Consider the following 27,246-nt stretch of genomic DNA (forward strand, 5'->3'; position numbering starts at 1 on the left):
TCCCCTTCAATGAAAAACAATGTTGCTCCACTTTTACTCCTCGTTTACTCCGCACTACATAGGTACATTTTGAGGCCTGGATTTTACCCTACTCCTATGTAGTGACTACTTCTGGCTTTACCTGGAATAGCGGGCAGTAAACGTACTGTACGACCCCCCAACATGATTGGATAGACACAACCTGTTATTGTCTGTTACCCTGCACCTGTCAAGAATGGCGTTGTGTCGCTTTGGAGGAGATAGACAAATAGCATCACTACTTCTTGTCTTACAAACTCTAATGTCTTGTTAAGACTAAAAATACATGTAATCAACTATCTTTACTAATATATATCTCTCTGAGTCTCGCTGCTTCCCATGTAACTATCCAAGAATATTTGTCCGCCCTCCTCAGTCTCATTTGCTCGTCATGGCAAAATATCAGAGTACAGGCCATGGCATTAACCTGCCCCAGTGGATGAAATTACGACTCAGGTGGCGTCAGCCGGCCGCTCTCCTTCTACTTCTCCTAATTTTCGGCTTCTGCCTACCAATGACATATAAGAAATACCTCCTATCGTTAAGAAACTCATGTCACCGGAGTCCATCAAATGGCAGAGAAGCTGCTGACGACATAGCCACCTCGTTCACCCTTCTACCGCACATCCCGCCCAAGATCTGGCAGGTTTCGATTCTTCCCAACAACCCTAGCTCCGACAACATCTTTCATCCTCCAGAGCACGCAGCCACATGGCTTTTACATCATCCTTCCTATGCGTACACAATTGTCGACACAGCCGGCGCTCTTGCTGCCATTACACGCATTAAGCACATTATACCAAAGCAGTATCTCGATATGATTTACTCAAGAACTGGGGCGGATAGTCATAATCGAAACCAGAAGTTAAGAGGCGACAAGTTGCGCCAACACCAGGATTCATTAGACCTTATTCAGCTCTATAACGCTATTCCCCGGCCTGTTATGCAGGCTGATCTCGCTCGCTATGCCATACTCGCTGTCGAAGGTGGCGTTTACAGCGACTCAGACACGTCTCCTGTGCATCCCTTACCTCAGTGGGCCCCGCAAGAGCTCCGTAATCGCACGCGACTCATAGTTGGCATCGAGGCGGACTCCGAGCCGCCAGTACCAGGCACGACATACCCGGTACAACTTAGCCAATGGACGTTTGCAGGTGCAAAGGGCCATCCAGTCTTATGGAGGATGATTAGACGGGTATTGAGTGAGGTGAGGAGACAGATTGAAGAGGCTGAAAGAGCGAATGACGAGAAACGGTGGCCTGAGGTCGTCTTCTCTAATGACGACATCTTAAGGGTATCAGGTCCGGCAGGTTGGACAGAGGAAATATACGGGTACCTGAGCGAGGTGACGGCAACAGAGTTTACGTCGAAAAATCTGACAGGGCTGAAGAATCCCACATTGTTTGGTGATGTTCTGGTACTGCCTATCAACGGCTTTGCGACGGGTGTACCCCACTCGGGAGCAAGTCAGTCGGATGTAGAGGGAACTATGGTAAGGCATTTTTTCTCAGGATCTTGGAAGAATGGATCGTAAATAGGATGTTGCATGAGTGCAGGAATAATGCAACGAACAACAGCATTATTTTGTTTCTTTGGTTTGGCTTCGAGAGACAAGACCACGGGCTAATTTGGACCCGACCTTTTGCTTCGTCGTAAAACACATCGTTTTTCCTAATAGAACAGTTACTATGGCCTTTCTGCTCAAGGTCGTTGCAGCCTTTCTTTTCTTCAGCATGCAGCAGCTATCACCAACATAGTCGATAACCTCCCTCTTCGTTCTCGTCTCACAAAACTGTACTTAATGCTGTGGATGTGTCTTCGTCCTAGTAGATAGGTGTCAGAGCGCGTCTCAATCAAGAATTGAAATCATCCGCGCTCTGTCTATGATGTTTTAGGAGACATACTAGTACGGACTAGTAATCGACCGATAGCATACACACAACCTCAGCCTCTTACCCTTCCCCAAGCCATCACACACCAGCAACTATAGCACACTAGCTCGCCGCTACTTTGCCAGACTTTGCCGCCATGACTCGGATGTATGGCAGTCATCTGTTAATGTCTTGGACTTCTGCAGATCTTAACACTCCAGGTTGCAAAACGGCATGCCTGTTACTAAGCAGCAGCAGCATCAGAACAGCAGTTGGGTTATCAAGCACAGAAGCCTAGAAATGTGAGGAGTACAGACGAGGTGGATTTAGTAGCTTTTATTTCAACCTACTCTATTTGTTACGTGTATCTAGCCTTTCCTAGCGTATCAGGCCTGGAATAGGACTGATATTGAAAGCGTGTAGGATGATCAGGACTCTAGCGGTGCAGTGTTTACATACACAAACATAACAACCTCTAAAGCAACATGTAATTTCTATGTAACAATACCAATGCACCTGCCCAATAAGCAGTGTTGACATCAGCGCTTTCAAGCGTCCAGGCACTGGCAAACCTTTCGGGCACATGGCCCCACTGGTCACTACTAGGCGCGATCACTATCAGCCCGCCTGTTACATAATACACCCGTTGATGAACAATTTCAATCTTATTATAGCCTGGCAAATTGTTGCTGTTTTCTGGTGCTGTTTGTTTACATAAACACAATCCCATCCCAATCGGAAGCACGAACATGACGAATTGCGCCATTAGTATCAGGTTCGGACGGAACCCCATCACATTGAGATGAAACCAGAGCAAGCTTGACCTGCCATCTCCAGCGCTATTTTGCAGTCACACAGCAGCAGCCTGTGCTTTGGCTGCCTTCACTTGGGACATCACGAACTGAGTTGCCGCGTCCCCATCTGATTGGACATATCTGAGGTGAACCTGTAAGTTGCGGCCGCTATCGCAATACGGGTCTCCAGTATTGCAAAAAGACACCATCTTGCTAGCAACAGCATCGCAGCCGGCGGTGTTCTGTCTCGGGAAGCGCTGGTTTCGATGTCATTAGCAAACCTCGCAATATGGCAGGGGGCCTCTAGGATATTTCTTACGCCGTCTTTTTGGCTGGTTCCTTGGTTGAAGGATTGTCCATTGACATGAGTGGGGTCGCCCATGAGAAGGACTGCAGCAACTGTGGGACATTGTCAATCATAACAGTGAAAGACGTGAGGCAAGCTCTGCATACTCTTATCCGTGACATCGGCTGCTTGCGGTTGGGTGGTTTGGAAGCCCGATTCACTCGTTCCACATAAGACATCAGCAGTTACATGCGCTCCCTGTAGGCATTGTTATGTCCCATCTCTCGTTAGATATCATTGAACTAACTTACTTGCGAATATCCCATCAGAACCATCTGCGACTGTGGACATGCCGCCGCGTAATCTTGCACCATTTTCGTCATGGCCGTGACGCCGGCCTTCTGCGACGGCTGATAGGGGTTCAACTCGGCCGGGTAATCGACCGCCGCAATGTCGGACCCGGGAACCTGCCCTTGAATGTTTTCCGCGATCGCGCCTATCACTCCCGTTCCTGGCCTCTCGGTACTGGCTCGGGCCACAATGATGTGTACTCCCGTTACGCATCGTGTCTGTCGCTCAACAATCTTGCCGCTGCCCTGCAGGGCGCCGAGAAACCCTAAAGCGGCAATAGGTGAAGGCACCATCTTGGTGCGATAGGATTGAATATTACTGCAATGTCAGAAAGAAAATCTTTGGACATATATAGAAAGTTGCTGGGCATATGTTACGATGCCATGGAGCAAGATTAAAGAGCCTAGTGAATCATTTGAAGATGGGATGAGGTACGCGGCACTACTTATACGCAACTTGCGATGGCAGCCGTCAGCTCGACCGTCCGAGTAAGATCGAGCCGACTTGCCTCCATTACGGTAACAAAGCAATCCGAGGCTGTTAGGTTAACCCTTCCCAGCTCTTTTGCAACAAGAAATGCAAGGAGCCTCGAGATGGGTGCGTGCCTGGTTCATGGAAGAACAAGCAAGTTGTGATCCTATCGCAAAGTAGCTTCTGATCTAACAGGGCAGCCCCGGACCAAACCAAAGCATTCCAGGGCGGAAGCAAAATCAGTTCCATAAAACAAGTCATTCAGTTTCTCGGCCGAACACTAACGTACGAAACGGTGGGTGGGAACGTTGTCCTCTCGGGCGTGCTATGTTTCACTTTTCTGAGCTAATCTTGAGCTAGGATACGCACCTCAAGACTAGACTGACTCAGACGTTCTCGCCACACAGACAGTAACTGAGCGAACCGCGTACAATTAGTCTCATGGTTCGTGGTCCAAGACGCAGGCTGCTTGAGAGGTTGCGATGGTGGATGTCCCAGAACGGCAAATGCGACTGGTTAGTGCGGGTATGATTCACGTGGTGTGTTCAGTGATGATTCTTCTGAAGAACGAAGCACTTCGGGATGGTCTCAGTTCGGCATCCTGGCTATTAAAGAGACTCAAAAGGCAGAGATGCGATTGGTTGAATTCAATTCATCGCGCGGCATCGCGGCATCGCGGCACCGCGGTAGTCTAAACGGTGTTCATCCCAGCTCTACCGATGAATGAGCATCAGCTTTTACTGAGGTGAGGTATCGTTACAGCCTGGCGGCCAACTTACTGACAACTCAAACCACTCTTGAACAGAAGCTCCGCAGCTTGGGAATTCGCTTGTGTGATGAGACAAGACCCAAAACTGTCTTGATCGATCTGTTTGCCCGACTGCAATCTCTAGCATCCCCAGAATAGCTACCACTCAAGGAGGAATTTTCCAAGATTGACACACTTAAGTAGGGACATTGTTGTACATGTCTCGTTCCCTCACAAAAGCCCAGATTGAAAACCAAAGTGGTAGAGTCAGGCACAGATTGAGAGGAGTTATCAGAACATTGTTGTCAAGAGAACGGAGAAAACACGTGAGGAAGCTAGATAAGCGCATTTTTGAAGAGCTTTGCAGAAACCTACATGGAAACACACAAGCATGGAGAACAACGGATACCTGGATTATGCATGTAGCTTTGGTTCATATCCGATTGCTCTTGTGACTTCCATTCATATAGGGTTAGTCCACCTGGAGGCCACTCCCTGCTTGCCAGCTCTATGTGATTGTTTCTGTCACTGCATAAACCCCTATCCACGAGCCGCAAGACGTCGGCTTGTTTGCAAAGTTTTCAGAGAGATTGAGTGTGGTGGGAACTTTCAATCCTGGTCTCATGATGTGTGACAAGTTTCTCTTTCTAAAGCTTACGGTAAAGCTGCTCGTGATGAACTCTATCTCTAGCTTAATTATTCGGGGGTTGAAGCCGGTTCAACTTGTACGCCTGCTAACCTCGCCAATTTCAAATCATTGTTATGAAATTTCAATCCTCGCTTCCAATATCTTGAACAACAACTCGAACGTTACGGCTTGGGCTCTAGCGTGAACCACCCAAATAAGTAACTCATCAGGTTCTATTTTTGCTCTGTTCCGCTCGGCGGTCGTCGTTGGAGAGAATGTTGAGGCGTTCTTTGATCGCTGTGTTTCGGTTAGCCTGCAAGATTGTTATCACGATGTGATGTATCATCAAGTTGTACAATTGCAGTCTGGACATGCTAACAGGAAGATGCTTAAGGCGGAGGAACTCAAATACAACCTGCACAAAGATAGTTTACGTATTGCAGTATCTAGCTATATGTTCTTCAGTTTGATTCAATCTAACGGCACATACCAGATATCGATGGTGTTAACCCGTGATGCGGAAGCCGACCTGGTCAGCTCCATTTTGCCACCCCATCAATCACATCCCAATTATGATCCAACGACAAATGCACAAACCAATCGGCTTTCCTGCGGCCATTCCATCAACCAAGAAGATGTGAACTTGTTGCTAGTATTGGCATGTGTATGCAACTTTCCGGAGGCATCCATAAGGCCGAAGCGTACTAGGACCTCCCGGTTAACGGCAAGGATGGTTGTTGTCCAAAGACCGTTCCAACATCGATACATGGTACGAACCTCGATGCATGAAGTAACTGGGCACCATGTATGAATACTCTATGATGGAGGAGCTCAACCTGGCCAACATTGACCCCTACTTTTGGTCCCTTGCTAAGCAAGAGGCCGAGATGCTAGACCCGCAGCATTGCATATTAAAACGGCATGCATGTGAATCAGCGGACGATTACGGAATCGACGCTCTCTTCGGTGTCTATCAACGCAAGACTGTTTAGCCTTTCCGGTCGCGGCCTGCGGTCTGCTTACTTTGCGATAAGAGCACTTACACACTCACATGTCGCGTGGCGTTCAAAGCAGCCTTGGTTTGCTGAGGAATAAAACTAACAAGGCGCTGAACTGAAGTTTGCTACAAAACGCTGACGAAACATCGATTCTCCACGGATTTGAAATTTCGAGATAAATAGGACCTCACCTTAATCGACCGTTCCAAGCCAGAAGTCATATGTTTACTTGTTTACTTGAGCGTCTGTCACGGAAACCGTGCTCTGGCGTGCCGGTCCCTCGGCACCGCAAATAATGACGTAACGCCACCACCACGCCCAGGCTTCCACTGTCGATACGCAGATCCTCCGACCTCGATCATAACCTTCCTTTCTTATCCACATTAACTCCTGCGTACCGACTAAGGTCGACGTTAAATATCTCAACAGACATCGTCCGATGAGTTCCCAATTATTAGCATGGCAGGACGCCCATTGCGCGAATACAGAGACATTGACGTTGAGCTCGAGGCACTAGCCGATCCGCTGGATTTTGAGAGTCCAGATTCCCCGCTACCACTCCTTGACGGCGACGACAACGCAGCCAGACGGACACCCAGGAGAAGTTTCAATACGGTTAGTATCATGGATCGCACGCCAAAATGGATGAGAACGGCCCAGCCCTGGGGTCAGTCCTTATGGCGAAAGGTACTCGCAGCCCTCCAGCCACGACTCAGCTTCGGGTACGTCGTTTGCGCCCTCATCAGCCTTTACGTCGTATATTGCATCCTCGTCAGCTCGCCACTACTCGCATCGAAATTACCAAAGTATTCGGGCCTCTACGGAGTCGGCGCGATAGACGTCGAGGTTCCTGTCCGCACGCCTCGAAAGACCAGCGATCACGCCTTCAAAAGCAGCGGGAAGCCAGCATTCGAATTCGAAACGGTGCTCTTCACGCTTTACTACCCAGCGGAAAAGGGTTCCAGGGGTATCAGTCACCATTACTGGATTCCTAAACCCATCAGCATCACCGCGGAGGGATATGCAAGGGCCGCGCACTTTAACAACTTCATCTCGCGGCCAATCTTCACCTTTGCTCTATGGGCCATCGCGGGGACCATCAAGATTCCTGCACAGGTCGACGTCCCTCTGCTTTCATCAATCAACGCTAAGGGCAAGGAGCAGTTCCCTGTCGTGGTCCTGTCACACGGCCAAGCCAGCTCCCGGACGGACTACACGCACTACTGCGGCGAACTCGCAAGCCTTGGCGTCGTTGTCGCCGCCATCGAACATCGCGACGGCAGCGGTCCGGGATCTATCGTGACGACCAAGGATGGTAAGGAACGTAGAGTTATGTATATGAACAAGAAGGAACTCCAAGCTGGCAAGGAGATGGACTCAGACGATTTCAAGTTTAAGCAGCTCGCCTTCCGACAGGCGGAGATAGAAGAGATCATCGCCGTTTTACAGTCCTTGCACGCAGGAAAGGGGTCTACAGTGTTCGCGAACAACGCGCGTAAAGAAGGCCGTGACCTCGCGGAGTGGGAGGGCAGGCTCAACTTTTCCCAGACCGTCATTGCGGGCCATTCTTTCGGGGCAGCAGGCGCCCTCCAAGTCCTCAAAGGCGCCACCTCGAACAAGAACCCAGCCGTCGGCGGTATCATCCTAGATCCCGGCAAGAGCAGCGGCAAGCTGAATACCGACATTGACGTCCCGATTCTCATCATCCATTCCGACTCGTGGTCCAAGAAGCTTACAATGTTCTTCGGAAGGCCGCACTTCGACACCGTCAGGGACATCGCCAGGGACGTGCTCAAGCGCGTAGGCTCGAGTTGGTTTCTGACGAGCTTGCAGACGAGTCATCCGAGTGTCACTGATGCGCCGTTGATTGAGCCATTACTTCTGCGCTGGACGACGGGGGCAACGATTGATGTGCATCAGGGTTTGAAGGAGTACGTCAGAGTGTCTATGGAGTTTGTGGACTTCTTGAGGAACGGGTCGAGGGAGGGTGTGTTATCTGAAGGGGTCACACACGAAGAGTATGGGAAGGATACAATGAGTGATGAGCAAAAGAGGAAGATACCCAAGGAGACGACCAAGTACTGGCAGATTCACGTCGCCCCTCCTTATGAAGAGTAGAAGGTGGCATTGTAACCTAATGTTAATATATCCATTGTAGCTGTTCACCCTGGTTCCGTGCTCGCATGGTCGCCTGGTGAAGAGCCGACAACCCTTTCCAGAGCTTTTAGCGTTGATTCACCTGACAAATCCTTTTGTGCTCCTTTGAACGAAAATGTTGATCTGATGGCAGGTAAGTACTAGTCCGGCATGCTTTCTTTCCATCATGATGTCGTGGGCAACTTGGACTGGGTGGCCAAATACAATCTGCCCACTGGAAGACTGCGTCTCGGCCACATTAACCGACTGGATCAAGGCCAGACTACCATGCAGTATACTATCTCCGAGCCTTACGTCGTCTTCCTCTTGATCTGCCGAGCGTCACACGCCAAGGCAAGCAACGTCACGGCCGCGCTCTCGCCCTCACACGCTGCAACCACGCCCCAATCTTGTCACTAAAAAAGGCGGATGTAAGACGCATCGATACCGCGGCAAAGAAGAACAGCCCATTGTCTTGCGCAAGGACCAAGGTGTAGTTAGACACTCATGGCGATGGCGGCGACGCCGTTGCCGTTTGCCGCGGGGAGTGCAGCGACGGGAAGGCCCGGAGACTCGGGGGATTCGAATGGGCGCAGCAAGGAGTTGAGACCGGCCGCGAAAGACGAGATCCCACAGGCGAACATCGTGTAGCTGACGACGCTCGGTGCCATTGTTATTGTTGTTGTTAAGAACAGTCCCTTTCTAGGTTGGGTTTGGAAGTCGAGACCGGTGAAAGATCAAGTTTGGGTGGACTCGGATTCGAGATGTTACGAGCATTACGCGAGATGGAATGAGCCGCCGCTCGGGACGAGGACGAACCGAGTGTAGGGAGAGACGAACTTGTGGAGTTGTTCTTCTTCAAGGGGTCGCGTTGGGGGGGCGGTGTTTCTGCGTGGAATGACGTGCAGCGTTCGGTTAGCAACAAAGCCTAATATCAAAGGCGAAGCAATCGCCTATCAGCATTGCAACCAGCTGGGAACCCTGCATCAGACGTTGTGGTCTGAGACAGTTTGATTCCAGGAATCCGGATGAGGTCGACAATTCAATATCGAACCAGTATTGACGTATGGGGGCCTCTCGACGGCCAGACTAGGTAAAGTAAAACAAGACGTGGGATGTCTCGTTCAAGTGTGTATCCTGGGGGCGCACCAAACTTAGCGCCATTTCTGAAGCCTCGGGTTTGTGCAACCCGCGATACTTGCCTACCTTGGATTCCACATGCTGGCGCCACGTTTGCCATCATTGAAATGAGGGCTGTCTCATTGACGGTTGTTTGACTGGTCAGAATAGCTTGTTCAGACGTCTGAGGTGGCATGGCACGGGTCGCCGCCGTCGCGAATCGATGCGTGCCCATTCCCGCCCTCGTTCTGAAGCGGTGAAGGATTCGACTTGCAAGACGAACCCAGCGGAGGCAATTTGGGAAACGGCTGGGCGGGACGGGAACCGCTCGAGTGGAAACATGGTGAGACAAGCGTAAGCAGCGGCGCTGCCAAAACACAACAGAATGCAATGCTATAGGTACTGGAGGGTTTCACTCCCTCTCCCTTTACTAGGTCCGAGACAACGGCGTCCAACTATTTCAAGACACCGGGGACCCGGTAGAGAAAATGGACGTTCAACGTCAGTGGCAGAATTCGGTCAGCAGTTCGCCGGCGGCCTCGGATGTTTTCTGATAACTGACGACGCAGGGTCGATAGAAACACTCGTCTCGCGTGTCGTTGAAATAACAAGGAGCGGCGCAAGAATGCGGCCCTCTGATGGAAAATGAACAGAAGGGAAAGCGACGGGCCGCGTCGGCTTCTGGGCAAAGATGACATGTGCAGCTGCCCCGGGGGGTTAGAAAGAGTTGCGCGCACGAGGAAAGCTTGACCGACCCTGATCTTACCCTAGATACATCATCAGTTCTCTTCCCTAGTGTACAAAGGCAGGGAAGGACAGTGCTATCCTAATGATAAGATGGGCGCCCAAGTGATGGATGGATCCGACGAGATTCGGGAATATTCCGTTTGTCCGTGCCCCGAGAGCCAAACTCAACTACCGCAGGGCCATTGTGCATTCCACCGCTCTTTACGGTGACATGGTTCCTCGAGCGAGCTGGAGACTGATTGCGGCGATTTGCGGCATCGTCTTCAACAAACCATATGATTATGGGCATTCCTCCGGTTGGAACACATCGAGACCACTGCGAAACGTCCGAATCTCTCGCACCATTCCGGGCACAGGCGACTAGGGCCAACCACGACAATCCGGCAAGCTGCTCATCGTCTGTAACTCTCAGCAGCGCCGTACCGTCCTGGCGGCACAGCAAATCGGTCGCCTCGCAGGGACGTCCCGTCCATCGAGGCCTGCAAGGTCGTGATCTGGTCTTGGTCTTGGTCTTCCCGCACGACGGCTCCCTGTCGCCTCCTCTCCGCTGGCAACGGTACCAACACTGGCACCTCTCGCATCTTAATTGAGACATTATGAAGGGCAGCGAAGAGAGCCAATGGATACACGAGGCGTGCGGGCGAGGTTGGTGAGCGCGTTGTTCCTCACCGAGTGTCGTCGGACGTTTCGGTGTGACAGTATTATTTCTTCTTCCTCGTTGCCTTTCGGGACTGGTTCGGTCCCTGACGAATCGCTTTCGTGCAACCTCCCAGCGCAAAAGCAACGGGGGGCCGGAGCTGATTTAAAGGCCAGAGAAGAAAGCCAAGACAGGATCGGCCCGCAGGCGGGCAGAAGCCCAGCTCTCGCGCGCGCCCCTTGTGCCTCTACCGGTACTCTGATCGCTGATGCGGTCGCATACATTACCAGATCTCGGGGTAGAAGCCGCCCAGCCGACCGGGCCCTGCGACGAGAAAGGGGATTTACGTTGGACCGTTCAGTCCTGGCGTTAGTCTTTGTTACTGATGGCGTTTGTCCGTCGCCTTTGATGCAACAGGAGTGGACAGCCGCGCCGGCCCCCTTCCCCCCCTCCATCTGATCTGGTCTACACTAAATGTTAGTGTTGGTGTTCTTGTTCCAAGGCGATCCGATGTTAGTGCCACCGACCCTAGCTAATAACAAAACGAACCACATTGCATGGGCATCCACAGGGCCCCCAGAGGCCCAGAGGACGACGCATGAGTCGTCAGGTCCCTGGCAGAAAGCTGTGGCCAAGTTTGAATTTATTGTCGCTACGCGCGTTTGCCGCACCCCATTAAAAAAAATCTCCATACTCCAGACCCGACAGCCCTATTCTTTTCTCTCCCTCTGCCTCCTCTCTGTCTCTCCCCCCGACTGGGGCGAGCTATCTGCTTTGGCTCTTTGCGACACGGACGCCGCGGCAGACATCGGTGCCTGCATTTGTACCGTCGTACATGACGCCATGCGCCATCGTGCATCCACTGATCTCCTCTGATCCAGTTCTGGAATTGCAGCAGAAGGCGGCAACCGTCGGGCAAACGCCGTTCGGCGAAATTTCCCATCCAGAAAATGAGATTACTGTTCCAACTTCACAGGGATCCAGAATGGTTGTGTCGTGGCACTCCGAGAGCCGTGATTTGCTGGCAGACTGACTACCAGTCAAAGGCCGGGTCAAGCCCAGTTTGCGAGACATGGCACCGCATACACAGCACCACATCAGCAGGCGAGAGTGATGGCCTGCCGGCTTGCCTTTGGTTACGTTTTGCTTTGGTCTGGGTCTGGCCGTGGCATGGCATGGTTCGGCTACATATGATCCAGGCCAAAACGAACGGCTAGGGCTCCTGGGAGGCGCAAGCCTCGCCTCGAAAATATGACAGAAGTTCGTGAATGGTCACGAGCCGGCCCCTGGATCCCTTCCTCATTGCTCAAACGGGCATCTTGCAGGCCGCGGAGCAGCCCTGAATGTCAACGACACACGCCCTCCCCCCGATTCCAAGGTCCTCACACACACACACACACTCTCTCTCTCTCTCTGTGTCTCTCTACTTGTGACCCCGCAAGTCGCCGCTGGCGGATCTTCTGTCGTCTTCCGTGAGGTCATGGACTCCCATCCCACACCACCACCACCCTCTTCGAGCTGTCTCCTCCGTGTCCCGGCAATGCACACGCTGCCACCGTGGAACGCTGGAGCAATGTGATTCTATCCCCGGCCGGGCCCCTCCCCTCCATCCCACCACCTCATGTCAGCCACCCATTGAGACCGGGGGCCTCGAGCTTTTACCCAAGTTGGTCCCAGCAAGCCAAGTCCCAGGCAAATCCCCAACTGGCTAAAGTAGACTTAGACCAGCCAGCCGGCCGGCAAGGAGAAGTGTGCATCTGTCCCCGTCTCTGTCTCTCTTCCTCTGCTGTGCCCAAGAAGTACGGATCGACTGGAACCGCCAACTCTACCCCGTCCACCACCGTCCACGTTACACACCTCTGCCGCCCAATACCTGCATCCCGGCCACCGCACCCGCATCCCCGTCCCATTCCCCCTTCCCTTCTCGGACGCGGCCGACCTCCAATTGCCTCCCACCACCCCCTTGGGAGCCTTGAAGACACACTTTGTTGCTAATGCATCCGTGAGCTGACACATCCGGGGAAGGGCTTCCGGCGACAAGAACCCAGAACCCAGAAATACCCTCCCCCCGAGGTCCCAGAGCCTCATCAAGAAAAAAAACTCCCCAAACCAACTGGTCGTCGTCTGGTGGTGTTGCTGCCTTTCCCACCCCGGCAATGGCTTTCACATCGTCTCCCGTAGAGTCATCGCCGCCGTTCTTCGCTCCGGACCTCGACGGCCTCGCCCAAGCGCCCGCGCCCGTCGCCCGTGCCATCCTCGTGGCGCTGTGCGACGACCGCCGGGTACGGGCACAGGCGCTGAGGCAGCTCGGCCGGCTGCTGCGCTTCGAGGCCGACGTCCGCGGGCAGGATTCCGTCAAGAGCCCCGGCTCCGTCACCAGCCCGTCGAATCCGAAGAAGAGAAAGGTCACCAGCGAACCCAAGATCTGCGTCCAGTGTGACTGCATCTTCACAGACGACGAGAACGCCTTTGGGGCATGCTGGTACCACTCAGGTGAGCAGAACTGACGGACGAGTCGGCAAGCCGACGTCTCTTTTTTTTTCTTTCCCCTCCGGGCAAAGCCACCGTCGTGCTCTTAAGACTCTGGAGAAGGAGGTTACGTTGGTTTTTCTAACGAGACACGATACTGACTCGTAACACCCGTAGGCGAGCTGGAGCTTTGGGATGAGACCCAAATACCCACGCTCTGGGACGAAGTATCGTCGGACGAACTGGACACGGAATCAAACCGCGCCGAGTACCCCGCGGCGTTCCGATGGTGCTGCTGCGAGCGGCTCGGCGACAGGGAGGGCTGCGTCCGTGGTCAGCACGAGTCCAACCCGGACAGGAGCAGGAAGGGCCGCGGCAACGAACTCTCCGACCTCGAAGACGACCCGCTGGAGCTCGACGCATCGCTGGAGCTTGACGCACCGCAGGAACTGCAACCGCCCTGTCAGCAGCATTACAAGATCACGAGTCCTCAGGAAACCCGCAAGTTGCCGACGCACCAGCAGCATCAACAGCACCCGTCACATCAGCACCAGCAGTGAAGTCCGAAGAAGGTTTTCGATTAAACGAGAATAGCACAGAGGTTTGCCCTCTTCGATGGTTCCTCTGACTGCAACCGGCCCGGGTCGACCGGTCCTGGGGATTTTTGATTCTAATTTAGGGTTTCGGTCAATCGGATGGGTCCCGGTCTCCCCCGCGGCCCTGCTACGGTCGGTCGGTCAAACGATCTGGCAAGGCACCGCGGCCGACACGCCGGATCTGAAAGCGAAGCCGTCCGGTCGACTGACGGGGCCGCAGTCGATGGGAACATGTCACAGCGAGCGAGTTGAAACGAAGCGAAGGCAAGCATTCTTTGGGAGGCATAGCATTGGCAAATCTGGTACACACTTGACGGGAAGGCAAATCTGGGTGTTGGATGGTTAGGGAAACTTCTTTCAATCGGGTTACACATTACTTTGCGGATCATCAAATCGGATCCAACCGGGCAGGACGGGAAGAACATTTGGCGCACAGCACACAGCAAACAGCACAGCGCAAGCACAAGCACAAGCATAAAAACCAGGGGAGACAGCATGAAGATCGGGAGGGGCAAAGCGTGTCGATGCAATTTGGCCGTTGCCAAACAAAGAAGGAAAAAACAAGGAGATGATGATGAAACAGATACCCGGGCGGAGGGCATGTCGATTAGAACCGCACAAACCTGGGGCGATCCCGAATCACCTGTTTTATTTCCTTTGCACAAATGTATATACAAGCACACTCCTTTGGAGCACGATTCTGAGAAATGAAGATGATGAGAGCACTCTGCGTAGGGATCGAGATGTGTTCGTTCGACTCACAGACCGGCGGTGGCGGGTTCCACAAACACGACATGCGAGTCCGACGCGGTAGTGAGACGGAAGTGCATCCGGGGCCCGATATCATCTGCAGCGCACCCTCTGCAAGGGACACCAGAAGCAGTTTAGCCGGTGCCAGACATTCGCTTCACAGCGCCCGGTAGGCGTAGTGCAAAGCAGTCTCACACGCCAGGCGAGGGAGCTCTGGACGCCCCTGAGAGCGGTAAGCTGGTGTTACCACAGCAGGTCGGTCGCATAGGGAAATCCAATGAATGAGGGGACGGAAGAGCTTCCTGGGCAGCAGGGGTTACCCTGAACATCCGAGGTTCCCCGGCAAACCCTGATCGGCGGAGGACCGGGGATGGAAGAAGGGATAGGCACGGGAAAAGAAACCGTGTCTGTGTGCGCGATTCGCCCGAGGCAAAGTCAGGGAACCCCCGAAATGCTTCTCTTCCGTCGTGCCGGTCTGGAGTTTCAAGGTTGGACTGTTCCCCGTCCGCACACGTGTGGAAAGCCATGGAAGCGCGTCCAGGAGTCTAATTGTCGATAATTTATATTCAACTCGAGGAGTTTGGAGAAATTACAACGTTCACTTCGACTGTCTATTGTGCCCCCATTGACTTTGTAGTCTTGGTTCGGTGCCAACGTCTTTCTCTGCCAGATTTTATGTAGAGGCAGCACAGATAACGCTCGCCCGCGTCCGATATCGCAACGTTTTGGTGAAGGAAACGCCTTAGCTTAGTTTTGGGCCGGCAGCAGTCACATCAGAAACAATGGCGGAGCATGCCGTGCAACGTGATGGCGACCAGGCTTCACAAAAAATCCAGGAACTCAAGGCCGTGGCATGTATACCAGAGGCCGATGCTCGAACGGTCTTGTATTTCCTCTGCGACGACGACGAAATGATCCGAAGGAAGGTCCTCGGCATTTACCAAAACATCCCAAAGACGGACGTCTGTACGAACTGCGAGAAGGAGTTCGACACAGACAATAACGGGCCTGACGCGTGTTGTTATCACCCGGGTAAGAGTAACAATGTTAGCGTTGCAAGCCCAGCTTCAATTGCTGGGCTTTTGATGACATATGTTGGATCATTGCCTAACTCACGGCATAGGGGATTTCGAATTGGACGAGGATCTCGAATTCTGGGATACGATAGACGACGACGATGGCAACCCATATTATGAAAGAGATAGCGACGCAAATCGCAAAGATTGTCCCGAAGGATTCAGATGGAGCTGCTGCGAGCGCGTGGGGGACGTGGAGGGGTGCGAGAAGGGGAGACACGAGGCCAAAGGAATAACAACTGCCGAAGCGACTGCACACAGCCTGGCGCTTGCAGTTGCCCGCATTAAAGCCAGGTTGAGTAAGGCCGAAAGCATGTCACGCAAAGAGCCTGGGGGCGAGGTTCCAGGAGAGCAGAGTTCCAACAAGCGCAAAGCCGAGGAGGAGTTCGATGACGGCGATGCGGCCAAGGCAAAGAAAGGCGCCGACGGGTATGGTCTGGGCATCTTTGAATAATCGGTGACCAAGCTCAAGATGTGACGAGACCATTAGCTGCTGTGAAGACCAGCCAGGTACTATTGATTGTACGGGCGCGAGGCTTTCGGATGCTGCTAGTTCCGACCCCACCGATCGTTAATCTTGGTGGAACCCCTGTCGTTGACGCGTGAAGACTCTTGTGGAAACGCGTCGGACTTGGAGATTGATGGCTCTTCACGTCAACTATCCGCACACCTGTCTTGCTAAATTAACCTTGTACGCGATAGCCACTTTTTGGTCTTGTTCAAGGCTACTGCTCGAAAGAATTACAGGCGACACTACGCAACACAAACGTCATGTATTTGACGCAACATCCGTGGTTGCGCGAATTCTTGGCAGAAGAGGAGAGAAAGCAAGAAGAGAAGAGAACTGCCAAGAAGAAAAAACAGATGGACGACATTCGGGCGTTATCGGCGGATCAGGCACGGTCGGTGTTGGTTGCGCTCTGCCATGATGAGAGAATTCGCAGAGATGCCGTGTTTCTCTCTCGGAAACTGCGCAAGGCCGAAGAGGCACAGACAACGCAAGACGCTGGATCTGGTAGCGGCTCGGCCAGGTCCGCTATTTGCGTCCAGTGCAATGCGGTGTTCAATCCAACAGAAAACAACGGCCGAGAAGACTGCCAATACCACCCAGGTAAGCAGCCCGTTGTTCCTGGAAACCGTACAGACTGCAACCGTCTATGAGAACCCCTGGCTCTGACTAGCATTCCGAACTCTTTGTACAGGATTCTTTGCTTTGCACTGGGATGACGATTTCTGGGCGGACGAGGATCAGGACGAGAGGGCAATCGATACTGTTGAGTACCGTGAGGCGTTTCCGGATGGCTTCAAGTGGACGTGCTGTGACCGCGTCGGCCAAGTGAGGGGTTGTTGCAAGGGACCGCACGAAGCAGACCCGTGTAAATCGAGAAGAAAAGGGAAGTTTGGGTTTGTGGAGGGGAATCTGAGTGATGTGCAAGAAGTCAAGGAGCATGAGGAAGATGGAAATTCCGATGAAGATGAGGTTGACGAGAATGAGGATGATGACGACGATGATGAGCCAGAGGTTCAGTTTTTGGGCGAGCAGCCTTGCAATAAGCGGAAAGCTGAAGATGATGGTGGTCCAGGTGCACCCAACCTGAAGAAAGCGGGCTGATAGATGTGGCCTGGGAATCAGTGGTTGTATTAATGGCTGAATGGGGCATAGTTAAACTATGTGACAGCATCTCTATGTGACAGCATCTCTCAAGTAGGTGCGGCCAGGACAGAGGGATTGTTAAAGAAATACCCAATATTGTTATATCGAGGCTCTGATGCTTGGTCTTAGTTATTCAGCACTCATCATTGTCTATGAGCTAGGCTTCAGCTCCGTTCTCAGGCGCTCTAATTCCATTTCATAGCTAAATAAAGCAGATATACGAGGATACATTCAATGCCGTTTTCAATGTTTTGGCCAAACATTCATAGAAAGCAAGTTCAATAGCAGGCGCTGGCTTGCACTGTAATAAAGAACAGAGGAAGGCGAAGTGTATAATGATTAACACTCACGCATCTAGCTCACGACCATTAGCCAGCAAGACGCCGGCTTTGAGGACCGCATTGAGTGCATTCGAAGAACTCAAGTCCATCCCTGGGTTCACCGGGGATTTTTTTTATAAGAATATGAACGATTGGATAGATCTAATCACACGATGTCCATGATTGGACTGTTACGACTTGAACGTGCAAGGTCAACGCCAAGCAATATGCACTGCAATGTGGCATATTGTAACAATTCAATGACTTCTGACATAGACATTACTACCAACGCTGAACACAAAGTAACTAAAGTCTACTGGATAACCTGCTAGTATGCGTAAAACAGAGTCGCCTCCTGGTCACTTCGCCGAATCTTCCTATTCTCCTTCACAAGCATCCACTTCATCAACCACGCGCCAGCGGCACATGCAACGCAAAAAGCCGCGCTGCTGGCCATAGGGATGACATATCTCGGGGCATCTGATGTAGGCCACAAGTACTGCAAGTTTCGTTAGTAATAGCCTCGTCACAAGCGAGACGAGCCAGCGGGCTTACCGGAGTCCAAATGAAGCTAATACTGGCGCTTGTGTTGACAATCGCCAGCGCCGAAGCCTTCTTCTCCTTCGTCTGTCCGCACGTACTTCCAACCCAACCGAGCAAACTTCAAACGAGTTGGTCAGCAACCTCCTTGGCATCGGAATGGGACTAAGGGATCGAATCACTTACATCGAGTTCACACCGTACGTTCCCACCGTGAAAACAACCATGGCGAAATACCGAGCCCCCGTATTCATCGTCGCACAAGCCAACACAAACCCAAAGAGCGCAACGCACTTTGAAATCGTAATATGCCACGTCCGCTCGTTGTACTTCCCCGAGCTCCACGCCCACGCGATCGACAGCACGCCCGCGATCAAGTACGGAGGGCACGTCAGCACCAGCGTGATCGTCGTGTTGAAATTTAGCGTCTCCACGATCGTCGGGAAGAAGTTCTTGAACCCATTGGTAGCCAGGTGCATGTGCTGCATGTAGATAAACACCCACACCTTCGGGTCGACAATGGCCTCGCGGAGGCCCGCCCATGTGCTGCTCTGCAGGCGCGCGCCGACGGTGTCGCGCTCGATCCGGGCGTGGGCCAGTTGCCGTTCCGCGTGGGTGAGCCAGCGCGTCGTCAGGGGCTCATCAGGGAGAGTGAAGCAGGCGACCATGGCGATTACAAAGGTCACTGCGCCTTGAAGGATGAAAAGCCAGCGCCAACCTTCGAGCCCGTGGGCGCCCTCTAAGCCGTGGAAGACACCTGCCGCGATGAGCCCCGCGAAGGCGGTGGCCAGGATGTTGCCGGAATACAGCACGCTGATCCGCGTCGCAAGCTCTTTGCGGGTATAGAAGATGGACAGGATGTACAGAGCACCGGGGTAATATGGCGCCTCGACCACACCGAGGAAGAAACGCGTGAGCACGAGACCCTTGTAGTCCTTGACGATGGCGGTCAGGGCACTGACGACGGCCCAGGCCATCATGAAGCCGCCCATGTACCAGGAGGGCCGGACGCGGGTGAGGATCATGTTGCTCGGGATCTGACCAAGGATATAGCCGACGAAGAGGATGGAGACGCAGGTGGAGTATTCAACGCTGCTGAGGCCGAGCTGCTTCTCAAGGCCGTTGAGACGAGCAAGGGCGATGGCGTTGCGGTCAAGGTAGCTGTAGGCCGTTAGCTGCGTCGACAGGTTGGGTTAAAGCAGACTTGGACCTACTTTAGCCAATACATGAGCCATAAAGTCGGCTAGTGATAACAGGTTAGAAGAAGTCGTGAGGAGCTACTCAAGACTCTGTCGACTCACCATGACCCAGAGGTCCAACTTTCGCACAAGCTTGATTTCTGCGGGATCAGTCTTGGCCACGGCTCCGGAATAGTCAGCTGTCACAGCAGGTCTCTTCTCGTCATCCAACACGTGAGAATGTTCCTGGTGCAATACTTGCTGCTTCTCAATGTCAGCCGCAGACTGGGCTGGCTGGCCCGCGGCGACAGAATCCGTCTGCGTCGCCATTGTGACAGTGAGAAGTGTCGGTACTATTGACGTCTGCAAAAATGACAAAGTGAATCAGATCGAGTCTTGCCAACAGAGCGCACAGGACATGTTCTTGCACACAGAAATCTGGTCAGGGGGATCAAGCTTGTATTTGTTCTTGAGCTACACACTTCAAACCGCTGGAGCTCTAAACTCTTTCGTTCCCCGCAGCAACCCCGGATTTGGGATTCTTGGCTACCGGATATCTGGGGGTTCCCAATGGATGTGTGCATAGTCTGGTGGGGGTTCCATAACGCTGGATTCAGCGTGACGGCAGCGCAATGTTGCAGTCACTGCGGAAGCACGAAGCGGCAAATGTCCCCTTCGGCCAGCGGCGCCGAAGGCTGAAAAGGACAATGATCAGTCTTGTCCCCGCGCTGTGCGCCAGAAGGATCACTGGCCTCGCTATGCCAAGACGCTGGTCTCCTGCAACTCCAATTTCAACTGTAATCAGTGAACGCCCTCCCAACCCCCGCAACCCCGGTGGATCGAGACACTGGGGGTAGACCGGAACGGCTGGTCCTCCGCAGCTAAGCCAATGAGACCGAGTGCCATTGCAATGCTCGCATTTGACGGATTGATCACTGGCAAAGTGTTGAGAGGCTGGAAGAGTGGCCTTGTGGGGTGTTTTCGGCCTCGGCGTCCGCGCCCATCTTCTCGGTCGCGGATGCCGCTCTTGCAGACGTGTATCTATGCATCTCGCACCCATAGTCAGACTTACCAAAATAGCCCTCCAGTTGAAACCTTGGACCAGGTAGCCATTGTTGAGTCAATGGGGCTCTATCTCGGTGGATCTTGAAGGATGTCCAGGCAAAACGAGCGCACTCAGAAGTACGTTGCCCTTGGCTCGGCTATTGATCCGCAATCAGCAGCAATCCGCGATGTTAGACGGAAGATACCATTAGGTTTTCTCATGTGGTTCCTCATCTCTCAGAAATCCGTCGGCGCGTGTAAAGCAGTAGCTCTCAAGTTGCATATGAAAGCAGCGCGAACTGTGTCTTCATCCTGACAGTCCTAGTCTTCCTTGAAATCCTCGGTGTGATTCTCGACCCCTTTTCCTTCTCTTCTACCCTCTTTATACCCAAAGACCGCCAACAATGATTGAAAAACCCTCCATCAGAATCGGAAATGTCTCCGGCGCAACGGGCGATCACCCGCACGCCATGGCGCGTATGATCCGCTCGGGCAACATCCAGGTCATCACAGGCGACTGGCTTTCCGAGATGAACATCGCCTGGAACGCAATCACCAAGCGTGACGTTGATCCGAACCTCGGCTACGAGAACGGCTTCTACGAGCAGCTTGAGGAGTGCATCGACGACATCATGACCAAAGAAATACGCGTCGTCACCAACGCCGGGGCACTGAACACAACTGCGCTATTCGAGAAAGTCAAGAAGCTCTGCAAGCAGAAGGGATATCCTGAAAGTGTGGTTGCTGCAGTTCTGGGGGACGATGTATCTGGTTTGTTGAAGGACAAGTCGGAAAGCAAAGACCTGACGTTTCCACATTTGGATCATCCCGAGACCACCCTCGACGACTGGGCCTTCGAGCCTTGCTGCGGGAACGCATACATCGGCTGCTGGGGGATCGTTGAGGCTCTGAGAGCGGGCGCGCGCATCGTTATCTGTGGTCGGTGCACCGATGCCTCGCCCGTCATGGGCGCCGCGGCATGGTATTACGGCTGGCGAGAAGATCAGCATGAGGAGCTTGCCGGGGCGTTGCTGGCGGCACATTTGATCGAGTGCGGGCCGTACGTTGTGGGCGCCAACTTCTCTGGCTTCAAGGACTTCCTCCCAGAGCTAGTTGATCTCGCTTTTCCGGTTGCTGAGATTGGTCGTGACGGGCAGTGCGTCATTAGTAAAACGGCGGAGGGTGGTGGGCACGTAACTCGGCATACGGTTACGGCTCAATTGCTGTATGAGCTCCAGGGCCACCTCTATCTCAACCCAGACGTGGTGGCGGATCTGTCGCATGTTCATGTTGAGGAGCAACATTGCTCAGGGGAAGATCGTGTCCGCGTTTGGGGTGCGAAAGGTCTGCCTCCTCCGCCTACGACAAAGGTGATGTTCGCTGCGGAAGGCGGTTATCAAGCCGAGGCCACATTCTACATCAATGGTCTGGACGTGGATGAAAAGGTTGCCATGATGAAGAACCAGCTGGCTTACCTCTTCAAGGATAGCAACTTTAGCCGGCTTAGTATCGAGCAATACGGCACGCAAGTGTCGAACCCCAGTTCTCAACAAGCTGGCACCGTACAGCTTCGGGTATTCGCGCAGGCGCGGAAGAAAGAGGACATTGCGGCCATCAAATTCAAGGTTCCCATATACGCCGTGCGGATGCAGAGTTATCCGGGTCATCACATGTCGCTGGATTTTCGAACGATGGATCCGAAGAGTTTTATGGAGATCTTCCCGGCGCTAATACCGCAGTCGGCCATCGATCATCGTGTTCTTTTGGGTACTGGAGAGTTGATAGCCGTCCAGCCACCGAGCAACACGGCGACATACAAGGTTCTTCGCCCGTCTGCAGACACTGCCGATCCAATCGACCTACTCTCACTAGGGCCAACGGAGTTTTCGCCGTTAGGCAGCATTGTCCACGGGCGGTCGGGTGACAAGGCCGATAATTCGAATGTCGGCTTCTTCGTTCGCAACGAGGATGAGTATCCCTGGCTTCGAACTTTGTTGACGGTCTCTCGTCTGAAGCAGCTACTTGGCGATGACTGGTACAAGAACAACCCAGATCGGAGAGTGGAACGTGTTGAGTTTCCAGGCATTAACGCTGTGCACTTGTGAGTAATGCCTGCCTTAGACATGGCTGAGAGCTGACTAGAGTTCGATTAGTCGTATTCTAGATAACCTGAATGGAGGCATCGCGTCTTCTGATCGTATAGATGGTCTTGGTAAAGGTATTGCAGAATACCTACGAAGCAGGTACGTCGAGGTGCCACGGGTCTTCCTCCAGAGAGGGCGGATATGAGGGTCGGATGATAGACAACGTAAATTTCTGTAGACCTAAACATAATAGTTCTTTGATCATAGTACTTGCTACTCTGTTTGAATTGCTAAATGTAACGACTTGGGGTCTCTCCCATTCCAAAGAGCCAATCTTGAGAAAGCTGAGCAATGGCATCGCTGTGGTATTGGTCGTAACAGATGTTCTGCAGGTCGCCGAAGCAATCTCTTAGAGTCTCGTCGACCGTCATATTAACAAAGGTTGGGTTGGCCTGTCCGTACATGGCATCCGTCATGTTCATCTCCATGGACGGTTGCAATTGACCTTCAGACTCGCATGTAGACTGGACTGGATATGTTGAGTCGGAAGATGCGGAAGCACGACCCGTTTGGGCCTCCACAACGTCGGCAACAACGGCGTCACTGAGACGGTCGAAGACTTCGGAGCAGTTCCGTGCCATTGCCCATCGCTCCGACACCGCCACCAGAACCTTTGAGCAAGCGCGAGTGTCGTTGACTACCTGGCTAATGGTCGGAGTAGACCGCAGAGTGGCCTTGAGCGCATTCGTATTCGAAACGTTTCGGTTCTGTAGATGTTGTAAATGGTTGCGCAGGGCGTATATGTACGATAGCCCAGCGATGAAGATGGAATGCAGTGTCACCCAAGAGTAATTAATCTTTCTTGAGCGATGCAAGTTGGCGTAGAGATTGATCGCTTCTTGCGATGAATCAAACATGTGCTGTAGCACAGTGCTGTTCCCTGTCGCATCGCAGAGAGTTGGAGACGGGCGAAACAGCATCAAAACGCCGTTGTGATAAAGCAGTCTGTACCACTCAGCTGAGCGGAAGCTCGATCTACTCGCCAGCGAGGCGATTGGCGCATCCGCTTGGATCAGCGGTAGGTTAGTTGTCTCTGCATGCCATGATCGGAGCTCCTCGACCAAAGTGCTCCGGCTGTCCTCGTACACAATGGTGGACTCTCGGCTTGCGCCAGGACTCCGGTGTAAGATATTGAGGATCTTACCACAGATCAGCCTGTACCGTACTATGTGGACGAATATTGAGGTCCCGAGGTGCCACTCGGGAGTGCCAAACGGTGCGGTTGATAGTGAGTGTTGGGAAGGCAGCACCGACACGGGCATGTCGAAATGAGGGAGCTCGACGTCGATGTCCTCCAGTTGTATGGCTAGTGGCCGGCCGAGGATGAGACTGGCGATGCGATCCATAGATACTACACTCCAAAAACACCTCCGCTTGGTCTCCACCTCCTCTTGCCACGCGGCAGAATCTCCTTCATCTCCGTCACGGGCCTGAGGAGGGGCATAAGTAGTTGCCTTGTGCAGACCAAGCTCGAAACACGTCCTCGCGGCCACACCGATGAGGTGCCAGACGCTTGTGCTCGTGTCGTGTGAAGTGGTGCCCATTCGATACTGACAAATTAGGAGCAATGCTTGCAGTGCAGTAATGCCCCCTCGAGAGAGCACGTCACCAAGTCGTGTCATGGCGCGGTTATAGTGAACCTCAGCGTCCCAGATGCCGTTCCAGTTCATTTTGTGTACTTGTGCTGTTCCGATGGCAAGGGTCATGTCGATTAAGAAGCCATCCACAGGATCTACACCCTCCGTATTTCTTGCGTCATAGACAGCATTCAGGGCCCTATCCAATGCTTTAGGGGATAGAAACGGGTAGCAAAGTCGGTCATGGCTGCAATAGGCGTCTAGTATCTCTGTTGTGAGGCTTTTCGGTAGCAGGCTCGAGACTCCACTGGATGCCAAACTCCCTGATCGATTCATTTGTCGGGAAGCTGAGCTGGACTGTTGGCCAACAACATGGTAAGAGGGCCCCATGGACTGGCTATGGGTTTGCAATAAGTTGGCTAGAAACAAGCCGCTTGTCGAACCGACAAAATCCCGACCTCCGCCAGCATTAAGTGAGAGGTGAATGACCTGGCTTGCGATCTCTCCACTCCCGGCTGGTGCCTGAGTGTCATCGGACTGTAGACCCAGGCTCGATGTCGTGTTCGGGGTCGCCAACCTGTCGTCGGTGCTGGCTTGCTGCGGTTGTTGTTGGATACCAGCCAGTCTCCCCGTCAAATTGTCGTTCTCGGCCTGCAGATCTCGTATGCGCTGCTCGAGTCTCTCGACGTCCTGTCGACGAAGTTGTATCTGATGTTCCCTTGCGGCGTACATACACTGGACATTGATCCTGGCACATGGCGCGCACGACGGCCGTGTGCGATCGCATTTGACCTTTCTGCGGTGGCAGCGCTGGCATGCGCCGGTCCGACTGACGGAGCCGGACGGCATTGGAGTCGAGACTAGAGGTTAGGCAGCAACTGGACATGGATTTTGTATTTGTCGTTTCAGACGCGATGGTCGGGTGAAGTTGCCGTGATGATGCGGTTGGAGAGTCGCCAAGGATGATGGACGGAAATGGACCCACGAAAGTGGGAAGTCTGGGGTAGAAGTTCCCCTCGGGGTTTTCAAATCAACCACCCCGCCTCCTCCACTGGCTGGTGGATCTCCCCAGCTCCTTGGCAGTGAACTCTTCGATGATGGAAATTGTGTCGATGGACAAATCTTCTCCCAGGTTAAGACTCACAACAGTATTTAGGTACTTATTTATCGACTCAATGCCATCTCTAGAAAAACACCCATGAAATTGTATGCGCAATGTACCCTACAAGTCTGCTCCAGTACCGACACCATCAAACCTCATGCAATCCGGTCAGTCGAATTCGAGATAGTGTACACAGTTTCCTAGTGTCCTAACAGGACTTAAAGCTAGCCGCGACCTAGATGAATAGCTTGCTGCCATGGTACTTGGTGTCCTTGGCATAGGTAGAAGCAGCAGACGCCTTGGCGCGCTCAGGGAAGCCCTTGAGCGATACGGCATATGTGGCGACGGAATGAGAAACCAGCTGTACACCCAAGTCAGCAATGTAATAGAGGCCAGGAATACTGTAAAACATACCTTGGTGTTGATTTCCCAAGCAGTCAAGTTGACATTGCCAACATCGTCGCAGAGCTGGTGGTAGCAAGGGTCGTACCAGTCACCCGCCTTGCCGCCGAAGAGCTTGGCCTCCTCTTTCGTCTTGATGCCCTCCGCGCCAGTAGCGATTCCACCACCAGGGATACCGTTGCGGATGAAAGCGTCGTAGTCGCTGCGCCCGTCAAAGGGAATGAAGGTGTAGGCGAGGTCATGGGCCTTGTACCAGTCAACGTACAAGTCGCGCAGCTCCTCGGAGCCGGTGGGGTTGACGGCGTTGGTGGCGTTGTAGATCTGGTAGGCGTAGTTGGGGCTGCCGAGCATGTCGTAGTCCATGAAGAGGCGAATCTTCTGGTTCTCCTCCGGAGACAAGACAGAGACGTAATAGTCGGAACCGAGAAGGCCTTCCTCTTCACCAGCCCACCAAGCGAAGCGAACGCAGTTGTTGACGCTGAACTTGGTCAACTGAGTGGCAATTTCCAGAAGACTCAAGCTGCCCGAGCCGTCGTCGTTGATGCCAGGGCCCTCAGCAACACTGTCGCTGTGGCCGCCAAGCATGACACAGTTGTCCTGGTCGCCCTCGAGCGTCTGGGCCAGAATGTTGGTCGTCTGGATCGTGTTCACGACGGCATCAATGTAGGCGATGGCATCCACAGTTTCACCCTTGCCAAGCTTCTCCAGGATAGGCTTGGCATCGTCGCCGCCGAGGCCGAAGGTCGCGACGTGGTTGGGAGAAGGAGTACCGAGCGTCCCGTGGACGGTCTCGCTCTCGTAGTTGTAAACGACAGCAGCAACAGCACCAGCCTTGCCGGCCTGCTCGCTCTTGGCGCCGAACGCACAAGTGCCACGGCGGATGAAGGCAATGTTGCCGCTCACTTGAGAGGGGTAGTCGGAGGCATCGCAGCCATCGTTCTCGACGTACACCAGGTCTCCGTGCACAGGCTCCTTGTTCTTGGTGGGCGGCGTCAGGGCCATAGGCGAGGCGGACTTGGGCACCTGATCGCCGACGACGAGACGAGACTCAAAGACATTGCCGGAGACGGCGGGGAATGTCTGGTTCCAGACCTTGTAGTAGTCGCTCAGCTTGGCGAGGTTGAAGTAAATGTACTCCAAAGTTCCGGTATGACCTATCTCGATGGTAAGCGTGAACGAAGCTGGGCTGGTGGGGTGACGGCCTTACCATCGCTGCCAATAACGCGCGTGGGATGGTTGTACTCCTCCTCTCCCAGCTTAGCAATCTCATACAACTCCTTTGCACGCGCAAGTAGGTTGTCAGCCGTAATGGTGTCCTGGAGAGCCTCGGTTTCAACCAAAGGCTTCTTGGAGGACGACGACGACGTGGTCAACGGAGATGTCGAGATGAGAGGCGTTTCGTCGGCAATCAGCGGCGCTTGTTGATCAGGTAGCTGTACCTGCATCTGCATCTGTAGGGCGGAAGCGCCACCAAGCAGAGCCAATCCGGCCAATTGAAGTCGACGAGCTCCAGCCATTGTGAGTGATTTTTCGGGTTCCCGGTCCAAACCTTACGTTGCTGAGATGAGGTTAAGACGAGGTTGGAGAGCT

The 27,246-nt window shown here is 53.2% G+C and overlaps 10 protein-coding genes across 10 annotated transcripts; 6 read left to right on the plus strand and 4 right to left on the minus strand.

Annotated features, from left to right (window-relative positions):
* Positions 1-2,739: 2,739 nt before the first annotated feature.
* On the minus strand, positions 2,740-3,613 carry ColSpa_03126 (acetylxylan esterase 2; the record flags this gene model as incomplete). Its single annotated transcript, XM_049269338.1, has 4 exons — positions 2,740-2,940; positions 3,003-3,073; positions 3,137-3,227; positions 3,281-3,613. 4 exons carry the CDS (start codon positions 3,611-3,613, stop codon positions 2,740-2,742), a joined length of 696 nt encoding a protein of 231 aa, XP_049125295.1.
* A 2,357-nt stretch (positions 3,614-5,970) lies between these two features.
* ColSpa_03127 (uncharacterized protein) lies at positions 5,971-6,159 on the plus strand (the record flags this gene model as incomplete). Its single annotated transcript, XM_049269339.1, has 1 exon — positions 5,971-6,159. The coding sequence occupies one exon, from the start codon at positions 5,971-5,973 to the stop codon at positions 6,157-6,159; it is 189 nt and encodes a 62-aa protein (XP_049125296.1).
* Positions 6,160-6,806: 647 nt separating this feature from the next.
* On the plus strand, positions 6,807-8,283 carry ColSpa_03128 (platelet-activating factor acetylhydrolase 2, cytoplasmic; the record flags this gene model as incomplete). The annotated part of the gene is made up of 2 exons (XM_049269340.1): positions 6,807-6,887; positions 6,973-8,283. The coding sequence occupies 2 exons, from the start codon at positions 6,807-6,809 to the stop codon at positions 8,281-8,283; spliced, it is 1,392 nt and encodes a 463-aa protein (XP_049125297.1).
* Positions 8,284-12,960: 4,677 nt separating this feature from the next.
* Positions 12,961-13,833, plus strand: ColSpa_03129 (uncharacterized protein; the record flags this gene model as incomplete). The annotated part of the gene is made up of 2 exons (XM_049269341.1): positions 12,961-13,297; positions 13,451-13,833. 2 exons carry the CDS (start codon positions 12,961-12,963, stop codon positions 13,831-13,833), a joined length of 720 nt encoding a protein of 239 aa, XP_049125298.1.
* Positions 13,834-15,401: 1,568 nt separating this feature from the next.
* On the plus strand, positions 15,402-16,149 carry ColSpa_03130 (uncharacterized protein; the record flags this gene model as incomplete). Its single annotated transcript, XM_049269342.1, has 2 exons — positions 15,402-15,651; positions 15,743-16,149. 2 exons carry the CDS (start codon positions 15,402-15,404, stop codon positions 16,147-16,149), a joined length of 657 nt encoding a protein of 218 aa, XP_049125299.1.
* A 317-nt stretch (positions 16,150-16,466) lies between these two features.
* Positions 16,467-17,307, plus strand: ColSpa_03131 (uncharacterized protein; the record flags this gene model as incomplete). Its single annotated transcript, XM_049269343.1, has 2 exons — positions 16,467-16,806; positions 16,898-17,307. The coding sequence occupies 2 exons, from the start codon at positions 16,467-16,469 to the stop codon at positions 17,305-17,307; spliced, it is 750 nt and encodes a 249-aa protein (XP_049125300.1).
* Positions 17,308-17,997: 690 nt separating this feature from the next.
* ColSpa_03132 (putative transporter) lies at positions 17,998-19,717 on the minus strand (the record flags this gene model as incomplete). The annotated part of the gene is made up of 4 exons (XM_049269344.1): positions 17,998-18,168; positions 18,225-18,330; positions 18,396-19,384; positions 19,511-19,717. 4 exons carry the CDS (start codon positions 19,715-19,717, stop codon positions 17,998-18,000), a joined length of 1,473 nt encoding a protein of 490 aa, XP_049125301.1.
* A 1,118-nt stretch (positions 19,718-20,835) lies between these two features.
* Positions 20,836-22,536, plus strand: ColSpa_03133 (uncharacterized protein; the record flags this gene model as incomplete). The annotated part of the gene is made up of 1 exon (XM_049269345.1): positions 20,836-22,536. The coding sequence occupies one exon, from the start codon at positions 20,836-20,838 to the stop codon at positions 22,534-22,536; it is 1,701 nt and encodes a 566-aa protein (XP_049125302.1).
* Positions 22,537-22,805: 269 nt separating this feature from the next.
* On the minus strand, positions 22,806-24,281 carry ColSpa_03134 (pyrimidine pathway regulatory protein 1; the record flags this gene model as incomplete). The annotated part of the gene is made up of 1 exon (XM_049269346.1): positions 22,806-24,281. The coding sequence occupies one exon, from the start codon at positions 24,279-24,281 to the stop codon at positions 22,806-22,808; it is 1,476 nt and encodes a 491-aa protein (XP_049125303.1).
* Positions 24,282-25,489: 1,208 nt separating this feature from the next.
* Positions 25,490-27,173, minus strand: ColSpa_03135 (aminopeptidase Y; the record flags this gene model as incomplete). Its single annotated transcript, XM_049269347.1, has 3 exons — positions 25,490-25,615; positions 25,669-26,837; positions 26,864-27,173. The coding sequence occupies 3 exons, from the start codon at positions 27,171-27,173 to the stop codon at positions 25,490-25,492; spliced, it is 1,605 nt and encodes a 534-aa protein (XP_049125304.1).
* Between the last annotated feature and the right edge of the window lie 73 nt (positions 27,174-27,246).

The sequence above is a fragment of the Colletotrichum spaethianum genome, assembly GCF_022836535.1.
Source record: "Colletotrichum spaethianum MAFF 239500 DNA, contig06, whole genome shotgun sequence".
NCBI lineage: Eukaryota > Fungi > Ascomycota > Sordariomycetes > Glomerellales > Glomerellaceae > Colletotrichum > Colletotrichum spaethianum.